This window comes from Prionailurus bengalensis, chromosome E2, assembly GCF_016509475.1.
Source record: "Prionailurus bengalensis isolate Pbe53 chromosome E2, Fcat_Pben_1.1_paternal_pri, whole genome shotgun sequence".
Taxonomy (NCBI): domain Eukaryota; kingdom Metazoa; phylum Chordata; class Mammalia; order Carnivora; family Felidae; genus Prionailurus; species Prionailurus bengalensis.
Genome location: NC_057352.1, coordinates 44,796,540 through 44,824,330, shown reverse-complemented (window position 1 = coordinate 44,824,330; position 27,791 = coordinate 44,796,540). Strand labels below are relative to the sequence as shown.

The 27,791-nt window shown below is 41.1% G+C and overlaps 1 protein-coding gene and 1 pseudogene across 1 annotated transcript in view; both read right to left on the bottom strand.

Annotated features, from left to right (window-relative positions):
• TANGO6 (transport and golgi organization 6 homolog) overlaps positions 1–27,791 on the bottom strand; it is a 191,897-nt gene that overhangs the window by 29,611 nt on the left and 134,495 nt on the right. The window contains exons 16-17 of the mRNA XM_043599515.1: positions 17,956–18,107; positions 7,455–7,568 (exon numbers count right to left, since the gene is read on the bottom strand). Of these exons, the coding sequence (XP_043455450.1) occupies positions 7,455–7,568; positions 17,956–18,107 (266 nt within the window). The remainder of the gene's footprint in view (positions 1–7,454; positions 7,569–17,955; positions 18,108–27,791) is intronic.
• On the bottom strand, positions 4,620–6,227 carry LOC122494386 (annotated as a pseudogene).

Here is a 27,791-nt window from a genome sequence, read left to right as displayed (position 1 = left end):
TTTTTGTCACCTAAAATTAGTGATTAGAAGGAAGAAAAGCTATGCTTCAGGAAATACCTTTTAATATTAAAAAGCAAGGGAGAATGGAGCGCCTGTGTGGCTCAGTTAGTTGAGTGTCTGACCCTTGATTTCAGCTCAGGTCACGATCTTATGGATTGGGAGACGGAGCCCCGTGTTGGGCTCTGTGCGGACAATGTGGAGCCTGCCTGGGATTCTCTCTCTCTGCCTCTTTCCCTGCTCACACATGCTTTCTCTCTCATTCTCTCTCTCTCTCTCTCTCTCTCTCTCTCTCTCTCTCTCTTTTGTTCTCTCAAAATAAATAAATAAATATTAAAAATAAAAAATGCAAGGGAAAAAGTTTCAATATAAAATGTTGCCAAATTTATAGTCACTGTAAACCCATATGCAAAATTCTCAAGTACCTGATAGTTCTTGAAAATCTGCTTTCTACAAACTGTGTAGAGGACTGTAGTAGTTCTCTCAATAAATCTAGAACTACAGTCAGTCCCAAAGTACTCATTCTTTTTTTCTAAGATCATCAATTTTTTTCCCTATTATATACAGCCAGTTCTCGTTATTCATGGTAGTTATGTTCTGCAAAGTTGCCATGAACAATGAATTAATGGAGACTGAAACATTGCTCCTAGAGGAAATATAGGTTTAGGTTTCTGAGAGTCTCTAGTCATTCCAGATCACTTATCTTTATTTTTATTTAATTGTTTTTAAATGTTTTGTTTATTTTTGAGGGAGACAGAGTGCAAGCAGAGGAGGGGCAGAGAGAGAGAGGGAGACAGAATCCCAAGCAGGATCTGCACCATCAGCACAGAGCCCAACATGGGGCTCAATCTCACGAACCATGAGATCATGACCTGAACCAAAATCAAGAGATGGATGTTTAACCGACTGAGCACCCAGGCACCTCCTTCTTCTTTTTTAAAGCAAGCCTGTATCTTGCTTGGTCAAAGGTTCGGGAAGAGATTCAGGCAGACAGAATTTGGGAATCCTTTCTCAGGATCTATCCATCCCAGAATTTCCCCTCTCTGTCCTGAAACTGCGGTTTCCCCAGATCAACGTCCTGGTTCTCCAGGCTAGAAAGACTGTGGTATCTCCACCAGCGCCCCTCCTGCATTGCATTTGCTCCCGGATAGACTTTTTCCTAAGTTAAAAGCCAAGAAAACGGAATGCCCATACAATGCCTGTCCTGTGAGCATGGACTCCCCATAAGAATCTGCCTGCATGTGACTGCTCTCCAGTGTCTCAAGGTAGCTGCTTACTATATTATGTCCAGAATTTATAGTTGCTATCTGAAGGAGGGCCAGTCTTGTCGGCTATTACTCAGCCATTACTACCCCAATTATTCATTATTGTCTTTGGAATGAATTTATGAAAATGGATGTTCTAAACATTTACAATACTTAAACAAGTCACTGTGCAAAGATCTGGGAAGGCCTGGATAGTTAGGCACAATTTTTTCATTCTGTTCCTCAGCTTACCCTCCACACGTGGAGGAAGGCTGTTCTGAACCCTGAAGCCAACAGAAGGCACATATCTAAACTTACCTCCTCCTCTGAACATCCCTAGTGAATTTAACTTCTAGCAAGGGTAAGGTAGAATCGGTTAAATGGGAGTTCCTTCTGGCCTCTCCTAGGCTTCAGGCTACAATGGGAATAAATTAACAGTTAACAGACATGGCCATAAGGCCAAAATAAGGCTAAGCAGAGAAAGTAAGTTTTTCAATAAGAAAATGTATGTAATATCTCCCTCCAATGTGGATATTATATTGACTGCACAAAATTCTGGCTACTTTTTTTTTTTTAACGTTTATTCACTTTTGAGGAAGAGAGAGAGAGAGAGGAGAGAAACACAAGCGGGAAGGGGCAGAGAGAGAGGGAGACACAGGATCCAAAGCAGGCTCCAGGCTCTGAGCTATCAGCACAGGGCCCGATGCCAGGCTCGAACTCATGAACTATGTAATCATGACCTGAGTCAAAGTTGGATGTTTAACCAACTGAGCCACCCAGGCCCCCATGTTCTGGCTACTTTTGAATGAGAAAGAGGTAAAAGCTACCTCTTGAGTAGGGGTAGTGAGGTCTTCCCTCTCTGATCCCAATCTGTCTTCTGATCTTCTGAACATCCACCTCTTCCTGGATTTCCTGCCTGCTTTCTGAGCTGCCAGAACCACAGAGGTCCTTAGCAGGCACATCTAGCAGCAAGAGAAAATTCACTGAACCCTGGAATTATCTTTGGCATTCTATAACTTGAAAAATAGTGATTAGAAGGGAAACATGCACACACACACACACACACACACACACACACACACACACACACACACACACACAACTTCATCAACAAAGTGGCACTTTCATTTCAGCTGTTCCTGGGGGCAAACAGCAGAAAAGATAAGTCCTAGATTGAAAGCTTTGTGGTTATCTCCGTTTCTCATTAAAGTGCCCCTGATTATAATCACACCCACGATTACAAGATTTAACACACCTGGTCTTAAGGATGCACCAGGAAGAGGAATCATACATTCATCTCATCCCATTTCCTTTCCTTTAGTCACTGGGTGAGCATAATTTATAAATTTCTGTGAGTGCAGAATAGAGAACAGGAGAGAGGTTTTCCATTCACATGGGTTTTTGAAGGTGACAATCATCTTCCACAGCCACAAATTATGTTAGCACCGGTGAGACCAGGAGTGTTGCTTTCATTGGCTACACACAGATCTGAGAAATCTGGGTAGGCTTTCTATTTCTTCTCTCACTTTACTAACCACACACACACACACACACACACACACACACACACAGTCTCTCTCTCTCTTTCTCTCTCTCTCTCTCTCCCCTCACTCACTCAGGGTGTGTATGCACTTGTAGAAGTTTTCTTTTTTGCTACTTTTGTAAAAATCCATTTTTATTAATAGAAAATAAACACTCAGTTTCAGTTGTTATACCTGTTGTTAATAAAAAAAAAGAATTTAAAATAATCACTTAATCCTGTTTTGACTAAAACAATTGAAACTGTGGCTTAAAAAAAAAAAATTCAGCACCATTTACTCATAGGCCTTTCAGTATTTGTTCTTAAAGTTTCTGGAACTTTCCTGTCTGTAAAGTACAGGAATTACTAAGCTCTACGAGGAGGCCTCTCTGGGACAACCAATGAGAAGGCAAGCAATCGTCATAAAAGGAATCCATGTACATTCAGCAAGGTAACTCAGACAGCTCCCTCCAGCTCAGGAGGGACATGCTTCTGAGCACTGAGGGATGAAGAATCAGGCTGTTATTTGCTGTTGGAATTGGCTAATAACAGTAAATCTCTGGCACAGATGCTACTGGTTCTTAATATCCTGTGATTTCAGGAAATTCTGCAAATAGTTTGGATTTAATTCAATTTATTCAGAAATTAAACCTATGTAATAAGGTTCACTACTCTGTCAGAGTATCTTCTGGTTTAGTATCTTATAAAATACATGTAATACATGCAGGCAAATCATAGTCTTAAAGTATACTTAGAAAACTGCATTATTCAAACCAAAACCTATTTTAACAAAATGTCTATAATTAAAAGTAGCTGATGAAACGAAATCCAAAGTTATGACAAGGGAGACTCACTCTCACTAAGCTGTGTTGCTTAAAGAATTTTAAAAACCACGTGCCCTGGGGCACCTGGGTGGCTCCTTTGCTTGAGCTGACTCTTGGTTTCGGCTCAGGTCATGATCCCAGGGTCTTGAGATCAAGACCTGCATCGAGCCCTGCACTGGGCTCCACACGGAGCATGGAGCCTGCTTAAGATGCTTTCTCTCTCCCTCTGCCCCTCTCCCCAATTTGCACTCTCTCAAATAAAAATAAAAATAAAAATATAAATAAAAAGCATGTGCCCCTACAGCCATTCAAGTACAGGTGAGGTGCACCCTCTCCTCATTTTTTACCAAAGGATTCCAATCAAGGATGGGCCAGAAATTAGCATTTCTAAATGTTTCTTAAAAGTCCATAGAAATATTAAAAAGACTTTTAAGAAATAACCCATACAGAGAAAGACAGATACCATATGTTTTCACTCTTATGTGGATCCTGAGAAACTTAACAGGTACCCATGGGGGAGGGGAAGGGAAAAAAAAAAAGAGAGGTTAGAGTGGGAGAGAGACAAAGCATAAGAGACTCTTAAAAACTGAGAAAAAACTGAGGGCTGATGGGGGGTAGGAGGGAGAGGAGGGTGGGTGATGGGTATCGAAGAGGGCATCTTTTGGGATGAGCACTGGGTGTTGTATGGAAATCAATTTGACAATAAATTTCATAATTTATAAATAGATAAATAAATAGATAAATAAATAGATAAATAAATAAATAAATAAAAAGACTTTTAAGGGGCGCCTGGGTGGCTCAGTCAGTTAAGCGTCTGACTTCAGCTCAGGTTATGATCTCACACTCTGTGAGTTCAAGCCCCGCGTCGGGCTCTGTGCTGACAGCTCAGAGCCTGGGGCCCACTTCAGATTCTGTGTGTCTCCCCCTCTCTCTGCCCCTCCCCTGCTCATGCTCAGTCTCTCTCTGTCCCAAAAATAAATAAAAACATTTTTAAAAAATTAAAAAAAAAGACTTTTAAGATTGTCTCTCTGTATCAGTGAGCAGTAGTGACCACCAGAATTTCCTGAGAGCACAAAGACAATGGCAAGTCATATACTCGCTCAGATATTTGAAGGATGGGGGAGGGTGACTGTTGGGTCATCCTTAGCCGGAGCTTCTCTAGGCTTTTAACCATATGTTGATCACCAGTGTGAGTCAGGTGGACTTCTGTGAGAGAATGGTGTTCGGTGGTCAGGATCTCTTTTGTACATTTTTTCCTAAATGGAATACACAACAGATAAGGGAGTAGAGGAGGTAACACAGGCAAGATACTCCTTCTAGCTCAGAAGGAGTGGAATTAATAAAGCCCATATATGCATTCAAGAAGTCCATGGAGTCCTCCAGCTGTGGAGAGTGGCTAGAATTGACACTGTGGACCATGGGAATGTTTTCCTGCACAGCTCCAAAAACTCTGCATAGAGGTTCGTGGGATCCTATGGCCCACCGATAAAATGAGTGGGAATAGTCACAGAAGCAAGAGCTCCCACCCAGCATGTTCTAAACTTCTTTCTCTGGATGATGTACCGCAAGAGACTATTGATAACTAAGTTCTCGTCATTGTTGCGTATCCCTGCCCACATGTCCCACAGCTCACTCCCAGAGCATTTGATGTACGGCCCATAGACTGGGGTGAGACCTCGAGAGAATACAAAGAAATCTGCGTCAATCGTGTGAGGATGGGTGACAGCATGCCTCCATTTAAAAACATTTTTTTAATGTTTATTTATTTTTGAGAGACAGAGACAGAGACAGAGACAGAGATAGAGAGCGAGCATAGGAGAAGCAGAGAGAGGGAGACATAGAATCCGAGGCCGGCTCCAGGCTCTGAGCTGTCAGCACAGAGTCTGACGCAGAGCTCGAAGCCACAAACCACAAGATCGTGACCTGAGCCGAGGTCGGACGCTTAACCAACTGAGCCACCCAGGCGCCCCAGCATGCCTCCATTCTTGAGCTGCTTTTGGAAGAGAGGACGGTGAATCTCAGGAAATATACCCTCACGGTAAGCTGACGAGATCATTTCTGCTCGAACCTATAGAGCACCTTCTGAGCAACGATACCTCTGTAATCATGAGACAAAAGGTTGATCCTATGGTTCTGGAGCCCCAGATGCCACAAAAATGCCTCTATGATGCTGGCCTGCTCAAATATGGAACAGTGATGTGGTCTTGTTTGTCACTGCGACCAAAGACCAAGAAACCCAGGGCAATCACTCGTTAAAACCTCACAGTCAGACCTTCCCAAATCTTGTACTAATCACAGCTGGAAGTTGGAAACCTAGGTAAAAGCACAACTATCTCAGGATTTCCAACCACACCCACAGAGTCCTGGTAGAAGATGTGCAGTCTCTTGTAGGTGAAAAATCTGCCTGACGACTTCCACGAGTGAAGAGCAGGAGACAGCTGGAGTGCCGGGAAACACAGATAGGCCACAAACAGGGGCACGGCTAGTCACCCCACCTGAACCCACCACTCCTTCATTGTGTGGAGGTGATCTCGGTGCACCATGGCTGCGTCTTATCCCCTGCTGCCCGGCACAGCAGTTTGGAGCACCCGGTGCCACGGCGCCCGCGGCATGGCAGGGCCAGGTGGCAGCCAGGCACAGCACACAGCCCGCAAGGGCAGCGCCGGCCAAGACAAGCAGTGAGTAGTGGTAAGTACCCAGATGTGCTGGTTGCCACGGCCCACTCACACAGTTGTATGGACCTATTTCAATAGTGTTGTAATTCACATTTTAAACTACAATTTTATTTTGAAATAATTTTAGACTTACAGACAGCACAGAGAATTCCTGTATACTTCTCACCCAGTTTCCACTCTTGGTAACAACTTACATATCAATGGTGTATTTGTCAAGGGTTTTGTAGATCTTAAGGATGGGTGAAAAATACTTTCTTAACTCCCGCTTGTACAGCAGACTCTCATCAAGGGCAGTTTGTAGCCGATAGCAATTTATTTAATTAATCTGCATTATTGAGTTATGATCTTTGTGTTCCCCACCACCATCAAGACCCTAGATAATAACTAGGGGACAACTGATGAGTTCATGCTTGCACAAAAATGGTGTCAAGAACTTCATGTGGCAACATTCTATCATGAATAAAGCCTGTGGGTCTGACAAAACAAACACTCTTCTAATGGCTTCACTGACAGTTAAATACTGATGTGCCAGCCACCAGTGAGCATTGTGGACGGCAGGAAGTGAATTATTAATGTAAACTCTCTCCATAAACTCATCTGGGAATGGGTTTCCATTAAAATCAAGAGGCAAATTAATTTAGAGGTCACTCATTCTTAGCACACATATGGATATATATACTTTCTTCCCGTATTGGCCACACACTAGGGAGAAATCCAACCAAATCCACTTGGAGAAGGAAAAATGTTTAATTTATGTAGCAACTAAAATCTTGTGGATTGAATTCACAGCTAAAAAGGAAACATTTTTAAATGAGAGCCTTTAGTAATTTGGTATGAACAGTGAAAGGAGTCAGGGAGACAAGTCACTAAAGATCAGGATCCAGAGGCAGGCTTAGTGTGTTCCTGTTCGCTCACCTGGAGTCTGCCCCTCTGAGAAGAACACCAGGACTCAGAGTCTCGATCTACAGACTTATGCTCTGGTTCTCCTCCAGCAGTAGGGTGTGGTTTGCCTACTATTTCAGAAGAAATAGGGACTCCTATTAAAGATGCAAGCAATATAACTTTCCTACTACAGAATAAAATCTCAGCTGATTTTATTCTGGGGATAAGGTCTGAGGTCTCCTGTGGTGAGATTGATGAGCAGGAAACAAACCAAAAAGGTACGGAAACTGCATATGGTGAGAAACTGACTTACCTCAGTAGCTTTCTGGCTGAGGCCCCGAAATAGCAGCACGATCACGTGGATGGCAGCTCTGCGCACTTGAACTTCATGGTCTGTTTTAGCCACAGCAATCAGGCAAGCTGTTACCTAGGAGGGCGAGGGGAAAAGTCAATAAAATTCAGGATTGCACAATTACCTAAAGTTTTTCAACTATGTTCCACTTTCTACACATCCACCACAAACAATCTGGCTTAGAGAGGGGTGGATAGTTACCTCATTCTCCATAAAGAGAGACAGATCTAGTGGTGGAGATCTTGATTTAGTCTGGCTTTTCTGGAGAAGGGCAAAATCCAGTTTGGAATTCAGGAAGAAGATTAGGGAGTCAGCAGGGATATGTGTATAAAACAAAGGTATGGTCAAATTCAAGTATTTCCTCAAAAGTAGGAAGAAATGTTACTTGTCCCCCTTTGGGAATGCTAAATCAAAGGAAGGAAAGATGGTCCAAACCATAGTGGCTTTCTAGGGAGTGAGGACCATGGGGATTTAGCTAAGCAGGCTTTGGAGTTCAAGGCCCAGCATGAATATGAATGCGCCGTTGATGAAAGTTACAGCCCAGGGATAGAAAAATACATAAATATTCTAACTGATCTACTTCCACATGTCCAGGTGTCCTGGTCTTGCAGTCTAGCATACCCCACCATGTGAGTCACCCGGGGCCAATTTCAGAGTCTCCCCAGGTTTCTTCATGTGTATAATAGGTCTTTCAGTGCTCATTTACTTTAAAAGACAGCTCTATAACAGAAAAGACTAGAAATTACTAGCACAGCATGTGCCAGATATATAGCTAATAATTATATGTCGTAAAATAAGAATGTTTCTAGACCCTGTTACCACCCTGCCCCCATCCCACTCCTGGTTAAGAACAAAAATATTTTAAAAACCTCAGTAAAGAGATACTCCTAAAAACAATGGCAAAAAAATCTTCCTGAGGCATTCATGCAAGATTTAAAAATTGAAAACGAAAATTTTGAAAGTGTGACCAACGGAACAATAATCTGAAGGTAAGTCTCAATTATTCAATTGGCTTCTCATGTATTTTGTTATTTCATTTACTGTGTGAGTGTATTTCTTGGCCAACCATGGAAGGATTTCTAACCATGATAAAAAAAATAGCCAGATTGTGTGTTTGGAAACATGTACAAATACATATTATGTTTGAAGAATGGTTTTTAAAAAGGTTTTAAAAAAAAGGATACAGGCACAAACGAGGAAATAGGCTTGTGCAGAAATTTTAACTATGCAGGTTGTATTTTTCACAGCTTTCAAACAGTTGGGCATAGTTCAAAGTGTCTAATTAATCAGCGATGGCACAGAGATTAGAAGAAGTAGCTTGTTCTTAAATATAATTGCATCTGTGATGTACTGGCACTTAATCAAGTTGTACATCTATTAGACAAACTTGCATGTTGCGAGTGAAGGGAAATCCCAGGAAAGCTCAACAATTTGGGGGCTGTTTTTCAGTAAGATCCAGCAAACTGTTTCTGCTTTTGACCTGGGACACCCTGACCCAAGGCCATCAGTGGCTTCCATGCCTGTGGCATTAACGGTAGAAGCAATTCAGTCTTAGGAGGAATTCCTTGGGTGACCTCCAAACAGGTAACAATATAATAGCTACCTCCACTTGCACCCTTAGTATTTACAAGGTAAGAGCTGAAATCAGAGAGACAAGTTAGAGCTAGGTCTGAGTCCTTCCTGACACAAGGAGGTTTAGCTTATTCAGTCTAGTAACTACAGGACAAAAACCAGCCTGGGGCCGCATAATGTGCAGATGCTCCCGAGCCTTTTGCCTGCCTCTCTCTGGGTTGAGTTTGGGACCCAGGTTTCCAGGTTTGGTGGATCAAGGCTTCTTGGCCTAGAGCCCTGCCGGTATCCAGCTTTGCCACCTCTGTCTCCCACACTATGCTGAGCATGCCGTGCCTCAGCTCTCAGTGAGTCCAGCTCTGGCTGTCGGGTGTTAATCCCACAATCAGGAGAGGCAGAAGATTCCTGCCTGGAAAAGGGCTTGCCCCGCAAGGCCAGTGCTGTAATCCTTGTGCCACTTTGAAGGCATGGCTGAGAGAATAGCTGGTTATTACAAGCTTTGGTGAGATCAGTTGGAATGGCCTCCTGCTTGCTACAGACTATTATTTATGCACCGAACAGGACCCAGTCCATCTGCAATCAGCCATCCAGGATGATCAGGAAGTGGCCCATGAAAGGAAGGGTGTTCACAAACCTTCCTCAACACCTCTGTCACAAAGACTAAATCCTATGAAACATATGATGGTCAATTACGCAAAATGTTTTTTTTTTAAGTTTATTTATTTTTGAATGAGAGAGACAGAGTTTGAGCGGGGGTGGTGCAGAGAGAGAGACAGAGAGGGAGACACAGAATCTGAAGCAGACTCCAGGATCTGACCTGTCAGCACAGAGCCTGATGCGAGGCTTAAACCCACAGACCGCAAGGTCATGGCCTGAGCCGAAGTCGGATGCTTAACCAACTGAGCCACCCAGGTGCCCAATGCAAAATGTTTTTAAAGCATCAGAATTTTAATATGGTCTTGCAGATATCATCTGGAGACAAGAACAGCCTTCTGTTCAGGTCACGCTCCCATAACCAACTTGTAATGTTGCTCTCCTACAGGCCACTGACACAGACCCCTAGTCAAACCCTAGAAGCAGGGAGGATGCATAGCCACTCTCTTCCATCTACCCATTCGGAACAAGTCACTCTCATACCTAGTCTCTCTCACCTTCAACCCCAAGGACACACTTACCATTGACTTTCACCTCTAAAAGGCTTGGCAAATAGATAGATGATGTAAGGTCTTTACTAATTTATGAATCGGTGTCATATTTCTATTCTGTTCTGTTCTGTTCCTAAGTCCTCCCAGAGGATGAAATCCATCCTATGTGATCTTCATGTTGCCTGCCTTCAGGGTCAGCATACCTAGTCTAGTAAACCACACTGTGGAAGGCTTTCTTGTCATCACTGCCTAAAATACGTACATCATTCTGCCATTCTGAGAACCACGCAAAGAGGAAGATGATGGTTCCTCTGCATACACTATAAGTCAGTTTAAGCAATTTAACACTTGACGGGAACTAACCGGAATAAGGAAAAACATCACTTCCCAAATAGCTGGCACACACCAAGCATACTCAGAACTACATAAATAAAGATAATACAAATGGCAAGATTACCAAAAACCAACTTTGGAAAATTCCAGGAGAGAAGGTACCAGAGTTGAGGTATGTGTCAAGAAAGCAGGACTTCAATTTTCCAACTGCATTTTCATCCCTTTTCTTAACCATTTCTTTGTTAAAATTTCAGTTGGTCTGCTTACTTATGTGAAACTAGACCATCTGCCCTTCTATTTCATCAACTAAGAAACCTTAAGAACAAAGGCAGCACAGTCTCCAATTCATACGTGCTCAGCTTGCTCACATAACCTGCTCACGGAACCATGCTGGGTCTGTTAGCTTCTGGAGGGTCTCTCAGAACGTGCACTCCAGTCCTCATCTCAGGGGCCTATGCAGCTTCAACACGCACTTAGGGAACTGCGTCAGTCATGGTGAAACTGGTAATCAACCCGGATCATTCAGTGGGAACAGAGGTGATAGCTTTGCATCAGACCTCAAAACTCAGGTTTATGGAATTCTGGGCACCACATTAAAAGTGGATTTCCCTATGGACTTCTCACCTAGGGCACATCTTACTTACTGTACTGAGGATAGGCCTCTCACTGTGGTTCTCTTCCATCATGTTTACTTTCCAAGTAAATGCCTATCAAGATCTGGTTTCAAGCACCACAGCTCTTGACAAGAACAAGGAGAATTAGGGAAAAGTAACAATGCTTTCCAAACAAGTTAAATCTTGACATCAACAGAGAGGAAAAACCTGAATTTCCAGCACAGGAACTGAAGGCGTTGATCCTATCCTTTATATCCCTTTCCTACCAGCAAATGCCATCAAGAATAGACAGTGCCCAAATCTGGACCACCCAACAGGTAGGAAAGCTTTCTGCAGATGCCCAACAGCTACAGCTACGACCCCCCAGGTCAGGTCATGTTAGAAGAGATCATGGTGGTTAGTTTGTTCAATTTCGTACCAAAACAGATTACACACATCCTCTTTCTCTGCCTGCCTGACACTTGATCAATGCAATCTCCTTGCTGCCCTGATAAGTCTAACTGAGGGTCCCAGCTGTGGTTCCCTCAGCACCTATCATATCACTCTAGTCCAGTGTCTATTTATTCTTCTGTGTTTCACATTCTACAGAGATTTCCTTGGGGGAAGAGACTGTGTGCTTCATCTGTGTGCTCCAGCATACCTGGAACATGGCAAATGCTCACAGAGGAGAATTCCTTCAATTTGCAGCCAAAGGCCAGTTTCCCCAAAGTTCCTTCTCCACCAGAACATACTACAACAGACTTAAGAGCTTTCATGGGACACTTAACAAACTGTCACAGAGAATGACACGGTAACTAAAAAAATAATATCATTTCATTCTTGGGGTGCCTCGGTGGCTCAGTTGGTTAAGCGTCCGACTTCAGCTCAGGTCATGATCTCGCAGTCCGTGAGTTCGAGCCCTGCGTCAGGCTCTGTGCTGACCGCTCAGAGCCTGGAGCCTGTTTCGGATTCTGTGTCTCTCTCTCTGACCCTCCCCCATTCATGCTCTGTCTCTCTCTGTCTCAAAAATAAATAAACGTTAAAAAAAAATAAAAAAAAAAAAAAGATCATTTCATTCTTCTGCTTTGGTTTCCCAACTCACTCAAAGTAAAAGCCAAACTCCTTATGAGGCCCCATCAAGACTGCCATCACCTCTCTGACGCATTGGCCTTGCTGTTCAGTAGCGTGTCAAGCATGCACCTGCCTCAGGGCCTTTGTACTTGCTGCTCCCTGCACCTAGAATGCTTTCTCCCCAAGTATCTGTCTGGATCAGCCCCTTGCTTCCTTCAGGTCTTATCTCAAATGTTAGTCATCAGTGAATCTTTTCCTGTTCATCCAAGTTCACATACAACAAGTTCCCTTTGTGCCCCTTCCCTTACTAGATTCATTTCCTTAGCACTTACTCCATCTGACACAGTATATATTTGTTTACTTCCTTACTTATTCATTACCCACCCCTCCTTTCTAGAACATCAGCCACATGAGGAAAGGAACTTTGTTGTGTTCACAGCTGAATCCCCACCATCTAGCACACAGCTTGGTTGCAATTCCTATAAATGGCACAGAGTAAGTGCTCAATGAACATCTGTGGAAGGTATCAACAAATAAATGAAGAACTACTTCAGACCCATGTGCACTATCCCACTTTTTCCATGAGAATGGACAAGAGCGGTCTAACTATAGGAGGGCTCAATGGCCAAAACACTAAGGCTGTCAGGTGTCCAATCATGTTCAAACTTGTAGTCCACCCAAGGCAGCTGGTTTGGCACTGATGACATGGCAAGCGTGGGATGCTACATGAGAAGGATCATCTAAAAAGAAGAGACAAATTATGTGGGATGGAAACACCTGGTTTTTCAAATCAGAGGGAATATATTGCCTTCTGAAGTTTCATTGCCAAAAGCAAGTGCTATTAAGATGGAGCTACATGACCCTTCCTGTCAGTAGCTCTACTTGTATGGCAATTCTCTTCCTTTTTAAGCACAAATGCAATCTTTTTTTTTTTTTTTTTTTTTGCACAAAAGAAATCTTATAAGTGAACTGAAAACATTTATTGGGAGACAACATACAGTTTGGTTAAGAGCATGGATTCTGGAATTGCCCACCTACATTCAAATCCAAGCCCTGCACTTCCTATCTGCATGACCTTGGCAACTTATTTCTCTGTGCTTCAGTTTCCTTTGTGAGTGCTGGATCAGTTGATACATGTAAGGTACTCAGAAAAGTATTAAGTGCTTGCTATTATTACTATTTTTAAGATTAAAAAAAAGATTTATTTTGGGGTACCTGGGTGGCTCAGTCAGTTGAGTGTCCAACTCTTGATTTTGGCTCAGATCATGATACTCTCACGGTTTGTGGGATTGGGCCCTGCATCAGGCTTTGTGCTGACAGCACAGAGCCTGCTTGGGATTCTCCCTCTCAGTTTCTCTCTGTCCCTCCTCCACTCTCATGCTCTTTCTCCCTCTCTCAAAATAAATAAATAAACATTAAAAATTTTTATTTACTTTGAGAGAGAAGGAGAGAGAAGGGGAGAGAGAGAGTCCCAAGTAGGCTCCCAGCCATCAGTGCAGAGCCCAATGCGGTTCAGATCCCATGAGCCATGAGATCATGACCTGAGCCGGAACCAAGTAGGATGCTTAACTGACTGAGCCACCTAGGCAACCTCTTTTTTTTTTTTTAAGATTAAAAAACAAACAAAAACAATTCTTTATTTCAAGAGAAAGGAAGGGAGAGAAAATTATTACTATTCTTAAAGCATGTAGGAACCAGTCTTCCCAAATAAGCCTTACCTTCTTCTTCATTCAATATTTATCAAGAAACACCGCATGCCAAGCATTGTGATGGGTGCTAGGGGGTATGCAAAGGTAAATAAAGATGGGCTCTGCCCTTGTCGCGCTCACAATTTGTTAGTGATCATAAACACACCTGGGATTGATGTTTCAGGAAGTCCAGATCTCGAGAAGTAGGGCAGGGTCACTGGACAAGGGGCTGGCCAGGCAGGTACCCCCACAGCAGCAGCTCCTCACATGGAATTTAAAAGCTCTCTTTTGTGTTAGCACTCGTGGTAAGTGAACAGCCTACTACCTATTTACACTTCATTTCTGAAGGTTTAATAAGCAATCCGAAATTCTTGCTGTGAGCCAGGAAATTGTAAAGCTAAAAGACCCCTTAGGATGTAGACCCTGCCTGCCTCTCTTGCCTCGGTTCTGCCACCAACTAACCTCCCACCCCCACTCCTTCACTCCAGCCTTTAGGATCTTCCTACAGTTTTCCAAATATTGCCAGGCTGTCCCACACCACACTGCCTTTGCACAGCTATTCTTTCTGCCGAAGTGCCTTCTTGGGCTACCCAATTTCTACTTGTTCTAAAGATTCAGGTCCAAGCATCTCTTCCTCTAGCACCTCTTTGTCAACACTCAAACCTGACTGAGGGGCTCCTAAAATATGCTCCTCCAGCACTTAACACGAAGGACTACAACTGTGGCCATTGATGTTTGTGTCTTCTACTAGGTTACCTATGCCTAGAAGCCAAGGTTGGTATCTGGTAGGGTTTTGCAACCTTGGCCCCTGACAAAGGGCCTGGCACACTGCAGGTGTTTGGTAAATGTATGAGTGGTAACATCGGAAGGAGGCTAGTTGCCCCTGCTCTTCTCATTTCCTTGCTGCCATGATGATCACTGTCATCATCGGCCTCCTTCAAGTCACCAAAATCCTCCTTAAAGAAAAATCTCAGTACAAAAACAAAACAAAACAAAACAAAACAAAACAAAACACCAAATCGTTTCTCAAATGTCACCTTCTCAATGAGCTTCACCTTGAATACCCTATTTAACATTGCAACCTCCCCTCCACCCAACACTACAATGCTGGCCACCCTTATCCTCTGCTTTTTCTTATTTTCCACATATACATTATCTCTAGGTCCTTGTAACAATCCTTCATTGCAGGCATTTTAATCCTGCCCCCTTTTTTTAGTAATCTCTATCCCCATCGTGGGGCTTGAACTCACGACCCCGAGATCAAGAGTTGCATGCTCAACTGACTGAGCCAGCCAGACGTCCCTTTGATCCCATTTTCTAAGTCAGACACTGAGTTCAGAGTCTAAGTCATGTGTGCTTGAATGAACGCAGGTAAGTAGGTGGAGGAGGTAGGCCCTCACTGATTCCCATCCCCAAGTGCACTTGGAAATTTCATTCTCTATCAACAGGTCAGGTGGGTCTCCAGAGAGATGATACTTCTTGAATGTTATATAAAACCTGCTTGAGCTCAATTTTTCTAATCAACCAAACAAAGAAATTTCTCTAACACTCTGATGGAAAATCATATGCGGCCAGCATGCTATAGTTTCCTTAAGAGAGAAAACGGGAAGAAGAGTCTAGGGACTCAAGAAGAAACATGGTCTCAGTTTTTTGGTTCAGAGAAGACCATGATGTTCAGGTGTTGTTTGGGGTCAATGGTTTTAGAAAGTATATGGGATCCTGTCAAACCTAAGCTGATCCACTTGGAGATCCAGGGTAAGTTTTCATTCCATTCACAGCTATGTTTTAAAAAATTTTGTGATGCTTGCACAATTCTGCAAATATATTAGAAGCAGTTGAATTGTACCCTTTAAATGGGTGATTTATATGGTATGTGACTTCCATCTCAATAAAGCTGTTATTAAAAATAATAATGTTTGGGTTTGGTTCATATCACAGCTTATGGCTTGGTTTGGGTTGAGTCATATGAAGGTACCAAATAAACAGGAAAAAAATGTGGGAACTGCTTCCATATTTGACCCAGAGAAGTTATAAAAGGCTGAAATCTTTAGACAATATAATTAAATAGACCCGCAAATGCCTTCTATTGTGTTACAAGTTCATATACTAAAGGACAAGAGATTCACTCCTTGGATGAGTGACATCCAAAACAACCAAAGATCAGATATCTAACGGTTCACATATGGTAGAGCACTCTAAGGTGTTAAGTTGGTAAGAAGCATTATTTCTAAGTTTTTAAAAAAAGACACATAAATGGGTAGTGGGGACTATTAAGGAGGGCACTTGTGATGAGCACCAGGTGTTGTATGTAAGTGTTGAATTGCTAAATTCTACACCTGAAACAAATATTACACTATATATTAACTAACTGGAATTCAAATAAAAACTTTTAAAAAAAAGAAAAAAATATATAAAAAGATGGGCAGAGAGGTGTGTCTCTCATGGAAGAGTTAAAGGAGAGGAAGTGACTGATGCATAACTTTCTTAAAAATCCTAAGTTGGAAAAAAAAATCCTAAGTTGGAATTTAAGGGCATGAGTAGCCTTTACTATCAATAAAACAAAGCCTATAAAGCTCAGGAATCAGGAAATGCCAAAAATTCAAGGGTATGCGTACATCCATGAGTGTATTTTTCTGCTTAGCGATAAGACACAATCACGACATCAAAGAAAATTCCTTCTCCCTAGGAACTTCTTAAGATTTGTTGTTCAACATGGTCTGAATAAAGAAGCCAGTATTACAGTTTTGTAAGTTTTTGGTCTAGTGAAGTTATGTGCTCTATGTCAGAGATATGGTCTCTCATAAATAAAAAGGTAATATAAACTTTAAAAAATTTATATATTTATAATTTACATGTCATTTTCTTCCAAATAAAGATTTAAGATAGTCAAGTGCATTGGTAATAAAACAACTCCTGGCTACTTATTAACTAATCTTTTTCCATCCAGCATCATCTTTAATAGCAGAGTGCCTAGCACATAGCAGGAAGTCAAGATATATATTAATATACCGATGACTAAATAAACGTGAGGGCAAAGATAAAATGTAAGGGGCTAGAGGAAGATGTTCGTAGAGGACAACAACAGGACGCACATTTCATTAACTCAGAAACTCTGAAACCAGGAAGAGCGTGCAGTGCCAACATCCTATATGGCTGCCCAGTCATCCTCGACCTACTATGTACCAGGTACTAGGTGTAACATGGTAAACAAAACATGGAACTTAATTAGTCTTTCTGGTAAATAACCTCGTCCCCCTGAATACAGGGCACCTCTGACCAAAGAGGACCAATTAGAATCTATGCCTGGGAATTTTCTGTGAACAGAGATGAGCTCACAGATGGCCCAGAGAGCTGGGATAGAGATGTTTATTTTTGAGAGAGAGAGACAGAGTGTTAGTGGGGGAGGGGCAGAGAGAGAAGAAGACACAGAATCCGAAGCAGGCTCCATCCAGGCTCTGAGCTGACAGCACAGAACCTGTGCTGCATTGAACCCACAAGCCATGAGACCATGACCTGAGCTGAAGTTGGACACTTAACCAACTGAGCCACCCAGACGCCTTTTTTCTTTTTTTAAGTAACATTTACTTCTTTTATTTTTAAGTTTATTTATTTTAAGAGAGAGAGAGAAAGCGTGCATGTGGGAGGGGCAGAGAGAGAGGAAGAGAGAGAGAGAGAGAGAGAGAGAGAATCCCAAGAGAGAGAGAGAGAGAGAGAGAGAATCCCAAGCAGTTAGTGAGGAGCCCGGTGTGGGGTCCGAACCCACAAACCATGAGATCATGACCTGAGCAGAGACCAAGAGTCAGGTGCTTAACTGACTGACCCACCCAGGCGCCCCTCAATCCTCTTTTATTACATAAGGTAAGTTAAGGTGACTTGTTGTCACTTGCCATAAAAAATTCTTATGAATCTAACTTCCAATATACATATAAGACTAGTGAGGCTGAGGCAGGTTCAATGATTTATCTGATCTGGAAAAAAAACCCAGAGATCTGACTCTCAACCCCAAGCTATATCACAGGTCCAAGTAAAAACAAGCATTAGAAAAATAATCAACATGCAGTACCTCATGAACCACAGAGCCCAGCAGAAAGTCCAGCCTCTGGCACAGTTCTCCAAGGTTAGATAAGCTGCTGGCCCTGTGAGCACTATCTGGATCTCTTGCCCCCCTCAGGAATGTGTGGATCAAAGGTTCTCTGTACTTTGAGACCATGTCCCCTATAGGAAAAAAAAAAAAAAAAAAGAAATCAAAATCTTTAAAAACAAATTTTCAGGTTCTTAAGGAATAATGATACTATCATAGTATATTGTATGGTGTTTTATACTTTCCAAAGTACTTGCATAACCAACCATTAGAAATTATGCACTGGGAGCATATTTAATGTCACGTTGGAAGAAAACTAATAACTGACCATTAGATTGAGTAACAATGAGGACACTGTTGACTCTGACAAGAACGGTTTTGATGGACTGGTAGGGGTAAGAGCATGATAGAAGTGTTGTTGTTGTTTTTTAAGTTAATTTATTTAAATTCAAAGTCAGTTAACATACAGTGTAGTATTGGTTTCAGGAGAAGAAGCCAGCAGTTCATCAGTTACATACAACACCCAGTGCTCATCCCACAAAATGCTTTCCTTAACGCCCATCACCCATTTAGCCCATCCCCCCACCCACCTTCCCTCCAGCAACCCATATTTTGTTCTCTTTATTTAAGAGTCTCTTATGATTTGTCTCCTTCTCTGTTTTTATCTTATTTTTCCTTCCCTTCCCTTATGTTCAACTGTTGTTTGTTAAATTCCACATATGAGTGAAATCATGTATTTGTCTTTCTCTGATTCACATCACTTAGCATAATACACTCTACTTCTATCCACGTTATGGCAAATGGCAAGATTTCATTCTTTTTTTAAAACCATTTATTCACTTTTGAGAGAGATACTATGAGCAGGGGAGGGGCAGAGAAAGATGCTCAACCAAACAAGCCACCCAGGAGCCCCAAGATTTCATTCTTTTGACTGCCAAGTAATATTCCATTGTACCACCTCTTTATCCATTCATCAGTTGATGGACATATGGCCATAATGTGGCTATTATTTATAGCACTGTTGTAAACATTGGGGTGCATGTGCCCCTTCAAGTCAGCATTTTTGTATCCTTTGAATAAATACCTATAGGACAACTGCTGGGTCATAGGGTAATTCTATTTTTAATTTTTTGAGGAACCTCCATACTGTTTTCCAGAGTGGCTACACCAGTTTGCATTCCCACCAGCAGGGCAAATAGTATTCCCCTTTCTCTGCATCCTCGCCAACATCTGTTGTTTCCTGAGTTGTTAATGTTAGCCATTCTGACAGGTGTGAGGTGGTACCTCGTCATGGTTTTGATTTGTATTTCTCTGATGATGAGTGATGTTGAACATATTTTCATGTGTCTGTTAGCCATCTGGAGGCTTTCTTTGGAAAAGTGTCTATTCATGTCTTCTGCCCATTTCTACACTGGATTATTTGTTTTTTGGGTGTTGAGTCTGAGAAGTTCTTTATCTGATATGTCATTTGCAAATATCTTCTCCCATTCTGTCAGTTGCCTTTTAGTTTTGTTGATTATTTCCTTTGCTGTACAGAAGTTTTTTTGTTTTTAAGTTTATTTATCTATTTTGAGAGAGAGACAGAGAGAGAGAGAGAGAGAGAGAGAGAGAGAGAGAGAGAGAGAGAGAGAGATGGGCAGAGAGATTGGGAGAGAGAGAATCCAAGCAGGCTTCACACTGTCAACGCAAGCCTGATGTGGGCTCAAATTCACAAACCATGAGATCATGACCTGAGTCAAAACGAAGAGCCAGATACTTAATCAACTGGGCTACCCAGGCACTCCTGTGCAGAAGCTTTTTATCTTGATGAGGTCCCAAATAGTTCATTTTTGCTTTTATTTCCCTTGTCTCTGGAGACATATCTAGCAAGAAGTTGCTATGGCTGAGGTCAAAGAAGTTGCTGCCTGTTTTCTTCTGTAGGATTTTGATGGTTTCCTGTCTCATATTTTAGGTCTTTCATCCATTTTGAATTTATTTTTTGTATGGTGTAAGAAAGTGGCCCAATTTCATTCTTCTGCATGTTGCTATCCAGTTCTCCCAGGACCATTTACTGAACAGACTGTCTTTTTTTTCCATTGGATATTCTTGCCTGCTTTGTTGAAGATATATGTTGGCCAAATATTTGTGGGTCCATTTCTGGGTTCTGTATGCTGTTCCTAGAAGTGGGTTTAAGACAGTATGGGAGAACTGGAGACAAAAAGATCACTTAAGAAGTTTTTCAGCAAAGCAGATCAAGGAAATGGGGTGGCTGCTGGTCAAGGTAGGGGGGTATGTCAAGAGAAGTTTTTGTTTTATTTGAAAAGAAGAGAAATAGCATGCTAAGACATCAGAATTGACATTTTATATATGGAAACAACTTCTTCCTCCACAGGTATACCAAGAGCTAAAGCTTTTTTGGCTTGATCTAGGTTCTGAGGCTCTAGTTCTAGAACCCAAGTATAATACTCTACCTTTAGCCTTTTTGTAGTACTAAGGCTACATGACATCTATCTATGAGGTGACAAAATGGTTTCCAAAGCATTGCTTAAAGCCACCTATTCTTAATCACATAAACGATAAATCATAAAAAAAATTGCCAACTTAAAAAAAAAAAAACAAAACAAAAAACAAAACAAAACAAAACAAAAAAATCGCCAACTTGTCCTATCAGGCTCACCTCAAATGCTATTTCCTTTGTGAAAACTTCTTCAGTCAGCCTTAATTAGTCCTCCTGGGAAGTTCCACAGTTCTTTGAACTTAAATCACCTGTGTCACTAATGCCTTGATTCCTAGAGGTTTTCGGCATCTATCTCTCCCATGAGTCTAAATTCCTTGAAGGCAGAACTTCGTTTCCATCAGTTCTCAGTAATCTTTGTATGTATGAAGTACTCAACAAATGCTAATATTGAACTGAGTTCATTAATTTGTTCAACAAAACAAAATTATGTGCTAGGTATCATGATAATGTTCTAGGGATAAAAAAAACATAAATATAATCTCTACCCTTTAGAAAGCCCAAAGTTTAGGAGGTGGGTACAAACAGATAAGTACCAACAATTACAGTACTATGGTAACTGCCATCATAGAGCCAAGCAGAGGTTTCTTGGAGACCCTAAACTCACTAATTTCAAACACTTGGAAGGGGGGAGAGGATACTGTTTTGACTTTGTTTTCCCTCAAAACACAATGTATTTTCCACACAGTATGGGATAAAGATGAAGGAGAAATTTCTCTAAAAGGCTCCCAGTTCCTAATATACTACAGACAGTCAAAAGACTCATCCCCTGCCCAGTTAACATGACTATGAATTGCAGAAATTGAGTTAGCAGTAATTCAGCCATAGCTTGTTTTCAGAATAGAGGGGACTTTGTGCCTACTCTGAGACCCAGTATTTGCATTTCTGAATATCAATCCTGAAGAGGGAGTCACATATATGCACAAGGATATCTGCATAAAGACTTAACTACAAGAATTGTACCAGTGAAAAATGAGAATTAAATATTAATTAATATGGAAGTGGTTAAATAAACATATATATTATGGAGTACAATGCAGTCGTTAAAAAGAAAATGACAGAATTATATGCACTAATATAGAAAGGTCCCTGAAGACACTGTTAAAGCAAAAGGAAGTAATAGAACCAGTATCATTCCATTTGTGTATGTAAAAATGCACAGATGCAACTTCTCTCTATTAACTATTAACAAACCAAACTGACAGATTTAAATATGTATATGAAATATACAAATGTATAGAAAAATGATAGAAAGGATATACTAAAAGAGAAGATTTAAATAACTTGTCCGTAGAGCAAATACGCCCAAGATCAAAGTTACGTAGTTTGATACTTAACTCCTATAACATACTGATTGTATTTGAAATTTCCAACTAAGAGGAAAACATATGTTTCTACTTTTACTGTAGTACTTTTCCTTTCTGGTCTTAGGAAGGAACTTGCTCATTCTGTAGTGTGAGATATAGATCCAGAGTTAAGAGATGTGTGTTCTAGTTTTGGCCCTGCTACCAACCAGCATTTTGACTTTGGGCAATTTGCTTCACCTCTCTGGACCAACTAGAGATAAGTCAATTAGACAAGACGTCTCTCAGGTCCTTTCCAGTTATACGAATCTATGAGTTGATGAGTCACCTTTGGTTTAGTCATCAGGGGAATGAGGTTCAGGAGACTGGAAAAGGAAGAAGCATACATTCACCATCCCTAGAGGGAGGCTGTTGCTGTTAAAGGAATGAAGTTTCTTTGTTGGGAAGGAAGGCACAGGAAAATGAGAGGAGGGGAAATTGCAGGCTGAAAAGGTAAGAGCAGATGACAAACAAGTGAATGTTTACTAATGTAGAGATTTAAAGTGAAAAATGCACGGTAAAGAAAAGGTAACATGTGCTAGGCACTATACTAGGCCTGGGGATCCAATCATAAACAAGAAAGACACAGTCCTTTCCCTCACGGCATTCAAAGCCTAAATGGGGAAGAGGGAAAAAAACGACCAAGCAACAATGGAGTGAGATGTGCCCAACATGGTGACAGAGAAAGATACTTTTATGAGTAATGTTTTGATCAGGTTACTATTTCTATTAATAACAGCCCCAGTATTCTTATTCATCCAGACTCAAAATCCTGATGTTCTTTTTGACTTCTCTCTTTTACTCTTCATTCAGTCTGTGCATTTATTATTATCCAACCTTTGTTTATTTCCACATAGAATTTGAAGAAACTTATAATAAATAACATTGAAATTATGTATCACTGAAATAAGTACTTTTAAAAGCTCTACAGTAAGTGAGGGAGTGCAGATATCCCAAGCTAAGGATCCCAGAACTTAGCTTACCAATTCCTGGTGGCTAAGACATAAAAGGAAACAGAAAAAACATAGTTCTTATTATCCAATAAAAAAAGGAACATCAATTTGGTAACAGAGAAAAATTTTAGGAAGAACATCAAGAGGTACCTTATTCATTCATCCAGCCAATCTTTTAGTTTTAAAAAAAATTTTAGTAACGCTATCCCCGACGTGGGGCTTAAACTCACAGCCCCAACAACAAGAGTCACATGTTTTACCAACTGAGGCAGCCAGGCGCCCCTCATCCAACAAATCTTAAATGACCACCTACAATACTCCAAGCACATTCTCAGTCTGGAGGTGACAAAACATGAAAAAAAAAAAAAAAGTAAAGGTCCCATCTTCATGAATCCTACTTCTAGTGAGGGAGCAAGACAATAAACAGTAAACACATCTTCCTGCAGCAGTAACGGCTGTGAGGACAAACTAAGGAAGGTGTGTATGTGTGTGGAGGACGCTGAGAGCCAGGGGTGAGGGCGCGGCCACCATAAAAGTCGCGGCCATACCACTACATTAACAAAACCACAATTTAACGTTGCATTTACATAAATTCTGGCCCTGCTTGAGTTTCATTAGTACTTTCAAAATGAGCATCCATTTACCTGCATGCTCTACCAGTTCCATCCCCAAGCGCATCTAAGAACCAAGAGGAGCCAGTAGGAAGGTTAGCATCTCAAGAGCCCTGCGTTGTACCAGTCAGCAGGCCCTGGGCCCACACGCTACTTTCTTTTTCCACAGTTGAGGCTAGAAGAGCTGGAACACTGTATTCACCCTGCAGTTCTCAAAGTGCCCTGCCGTCATGTTCTCTGTAACCTGAACTCACATACACAGCTTAGATTTGTCACATCCTTGATCAATCCTGGTGTTCTTTGTGGATTTACATCTCTGCTACCATTTCCTGGGAAGCTACTGCTTGCCTCTGACTAATCTTCCCTTCTCTTAGTGCCTACCATGCCATGTGGCTAGTTTCTCAAGACTGGACCGGATCCTAGTATCTAGGTTGGGGGTCAGTCCTGACCAGGTTTCTGTGCAGAACAAAAAATGAATGCATGTAGTCAGAGAATATAGCTTCCAAGGCTACATTTTGACATGGGCAGACAATTTCAAGATCCTACATAAAAGGTACTTGATTTGAGCTTTAGGGATCCCAAAAGCCACATTTGTTATGCACATCGCATTGGCATTCTCCCATTCTTCCTCGCAAATAGCATTCAAATTTTGTTCAAGTACCCACCTTCCCCTGCCCTGTCCCAACCATCACCCATTTGATTCAGACTAAGGTCTTCATTGGTCTAAATGAATCATGGTGGACACATCCCTGTGCATTAATTGGTTTACATATGGCCATGTGACCTAGTCTGGACAATGAGGTGTAAAGGAAAATCTGCTGGAAGACATTTTGCCTCTGGCTATGATAACGATATGACACCTTAGAGTTACTGTAGCCAACTTGAAACCATGAGGGACTAGAGGACGAAGCCAAAAGCTGAAGTTGGCAGAGCAGAAAGATGAAAAGAATCTGGGTCTTGAATGATACCATGAAGCCAAAAAATCAACCACTCCTGGACTTTTTGTTATGTGCAAGCGATTCATTCCTTACTGTTTAAGCCAGTTGAGTTGGGAATTTCTGTCATCTGCAGCCAAAAGCATTCTAACATATCGAAAAATGGAATGTTCTTTAAAACTATAGCGCACTTTGGGGTACCTGGCTTGATCATTTGGAAGAGAATGCAACTTGTGATACTGGGGTCGTGAGTTCGAGCCCCGTGTTGCATGCAGAGACTACTTAAAAATAAACAAACAAACGAAAAACCTTTAAAAACAAAACATAAAAAATAAATAAAATTGTAGAGCAATTCTATGTCAGTTTGATGTCTATCAATACAAAGCCATCAAAGTTAGATTTGCCAAAACAAAGGAACTTAACACAGTATATGTTTTTTAAAGAGCTCAAAATCATTTTATAACAAAAGAAAAAAATCAAACCCAATAATTTCCTTTCTTCCAACTGCAATTTTAATTGGGACAAAAGCCTAGTATACAGCATGACTCTTAGGATATTAGCTTATGTATATGACTTTCCCAAAGAGCTAAGTCATCTTTATACATAAGCCAACCTATTAAAAAAAAACAAAACAGGTGAGTAACTATTTAAAGTAGTAGTTCATGTGAAAGGCTTAAATACTGAGTATATTTCCCAACCGCTGACTAACTCATTCCATTATAAACTAAAACCCTAGGCTCTGGGATACCTGCTACTATTCCTTAGTTTCTGATTAAGCAACAAAACCTCAATTATCCCATACGGGAGGGGTTAGATTTAGGGTGGGTTTTTTTGCTTTTGTTTTTGTTTTTTTGTATTTTTCTTTATTCAGATGAGATGTGCTTATTGCTTCAGTTGAAATTTATTTGAACAACAAAATTCCAAAATCCTAATGCACCTTTTGTCTTTAAGATAGCACATACTCCACCCCTGACAAGACCAAACATTCATTACCATCCTGTTGTTTCCTTAAAAACCTATGTCTTATATGGCTTATATAAAAAAAAAAAGGTACTGATTTCTGAATTTCCCACCTCTCCACCCATATTCAGAAAATACTTACCACGGACTACAATATTTAGACTAAGAGATACCCATGAGAACTGAAGTTAGAGAGACCATAATCTTTTCCTTGGGCATTTCTGAACAGCCTCAGGCAAATGAACATGGTAAATCCAAGCTCACTTTTACAAACTTACTCAAGTAGATGCTCGTCGGAGAGGTATATCTTAGTTCAGCTCTGATGACTTCTACTTTGTGCAATGATGATGACAACACCTGGCTATTTGCATCTCCATGTTCTTTTCAGGAAGTCAGCAATAATCAGTCTTACTGAGATGCACACAGCTGTGTGTTCAAGGAAACCAGAGAAGGATCTAGATTTGTTTGAACAAACTTAATGAAAGTGAGTTGCTTTGGAAGGTGAAAAATCAAATGCATAGTGAAAAGAGCTGAAAACCTTTTTAAACTGCCTATGACTTACTCGTACCAATTATCATCTATGTGAAAAGACTCTTAATAAATTAGGATTTGGAAGTTTTTTTTCAAAAATTTTAAGTTTATTAATTTTGAGAGATGGGGGAGGGGCAGAGAGAGAGAGAGAGAGAGAGAGAGAGAGAGAGAGAGAATCCCAAGCAGGCTCCTCTTGTCAGTGCAGAGCCTGACCTGGGGCTTGAACCCATGAACTATGAGATCATGAGCTGAGCCGAAGTCAAGAGTCAGACACTTAACCAACTGAGCCACCCAGGATTTGCTAGATTTTTATCAAGTTTTTCTTTCTTTCTTTTCTTTTTTTGAATATAATTAACTGTCAAATTGGCTTACATACAACACCTAGTGCTCATCCCAACAAGTGCCCTCCTCCATGCCCATCACCTATTTTCCCCTCTCCCCCACCCCCCCCATCCACCCTCAGTTTGTTCTCTGTATTTAAGAGTCTCTTATGGTTTGCCTCCCCTCCTCTCTGTTTTTAACTCTTTTTTTCCCTTCCCTTCCCCCATGATCTTCTGTTAAGTTTCTCAAGATCCACATATGAGTGAAAACATGATATCTGTCCTTCTCTGACTGACTTATTTTACTCAGCATAATACCTTCCAGTTCCATCCATGTTGCTGCAAATGGCATGATTTCATTCCTTCTCATTGCCAAGTAGTATTCCAGTGTATATATAAACCACATCTTCTTTATCCAGTCATCAGTTGATGGACCTTTAAGCTCTTCCCATAATTTGGCTATTGTTTTATCAAGCTTTTCAATGGTACTTTAAGTCTAGACTGATAGATTCATTGATCAGATCCCATCTCCTTTCATGCAGAAGCCGAGATGACTGCAGCAAGAGACTCTTATATGGTGGAAAGGTGCTATCACATCCGAAATCACACAATCACCTTTGGAGCCAGGGGACCTGCTGATTTCAAGGGCTCAACCATTCCCCTAGTTAACTGAAACAGGTCCTAAAAGTGAGAGTGAGAAAAGGAAATGCCACCCTTGGCCAAATGCTTATGCCATCCTATCAAAACTCCATTTTTTATGTCTGGTGACTCCTTTATTCTTTTTCTTCTCTCCCTTCCCTCCTTTTTTTTTAATTAAAAAAAATTTTTTTTGAAGACATAGAAATGAAGACAGATAAAACCACTCCTAAGTACTCTATTCAATTTACCAACAAGAAGTAAGTAAGAAATATCCTAGCCTGCTGGCTAAGGTACTGCTGAGTAAAACCAGTTATATTTTTCAAAGATTGAATGAACACTTACAGCCAGCACTCCTCTGTCATCAGAAGTTTATATACATTCTGACGAATGCTTTAGTCCAATGTTTCCCAAACACAAACATGGGCACTGAAATTGTGCAGTGCGACTTGATTATAATGGAGATCCAGGTGATTCAGAATTATCATCAAAATGAAAATGCAACATTAAAAAAAATCTTTTAGATGGGGTACCTGGGTGGCTCAGTCGGTTAAGTGTCGGACTTTGGCTCAGGTCATGATCTTGCAGTCCATGAGTTCGAGCCCCGTGTAGGGTTCTGTGCTGGCAGCTCAGAGCCTGGAGCCTGCTTCAGATTCTGTGTCTGCCTCTCTCTCTGCCTCTCCCCTGCTCGCGCTCTGTTTCTCTCTCTCTCTCTCCCTGTCTCTCAAAAATAAGTAAATATTAAAAAAAAATTTTTTTTAATCTTTTAGAGAATTCACAGACCCCTGAAATACATCAGAATTTAATCTCCAGACTTCAGTTTGAAAAATGTTCTTCCAACAGGCCAATTTAATGAAAACATTTAATAGGTACTGCTATGTGCTAGGGACTCCATGGGGCACTAGAGACTGAGAAATGAAAGAGATTCTGTTCTTATTTCTAGGAAACTACAGTTACCAAGTGGCACAAAAGCAACAGGGTGGGTGAGATTTAGTCTCTTCAGGGAAGACTTCATAGAGGAGGTGGCGTCTAAAT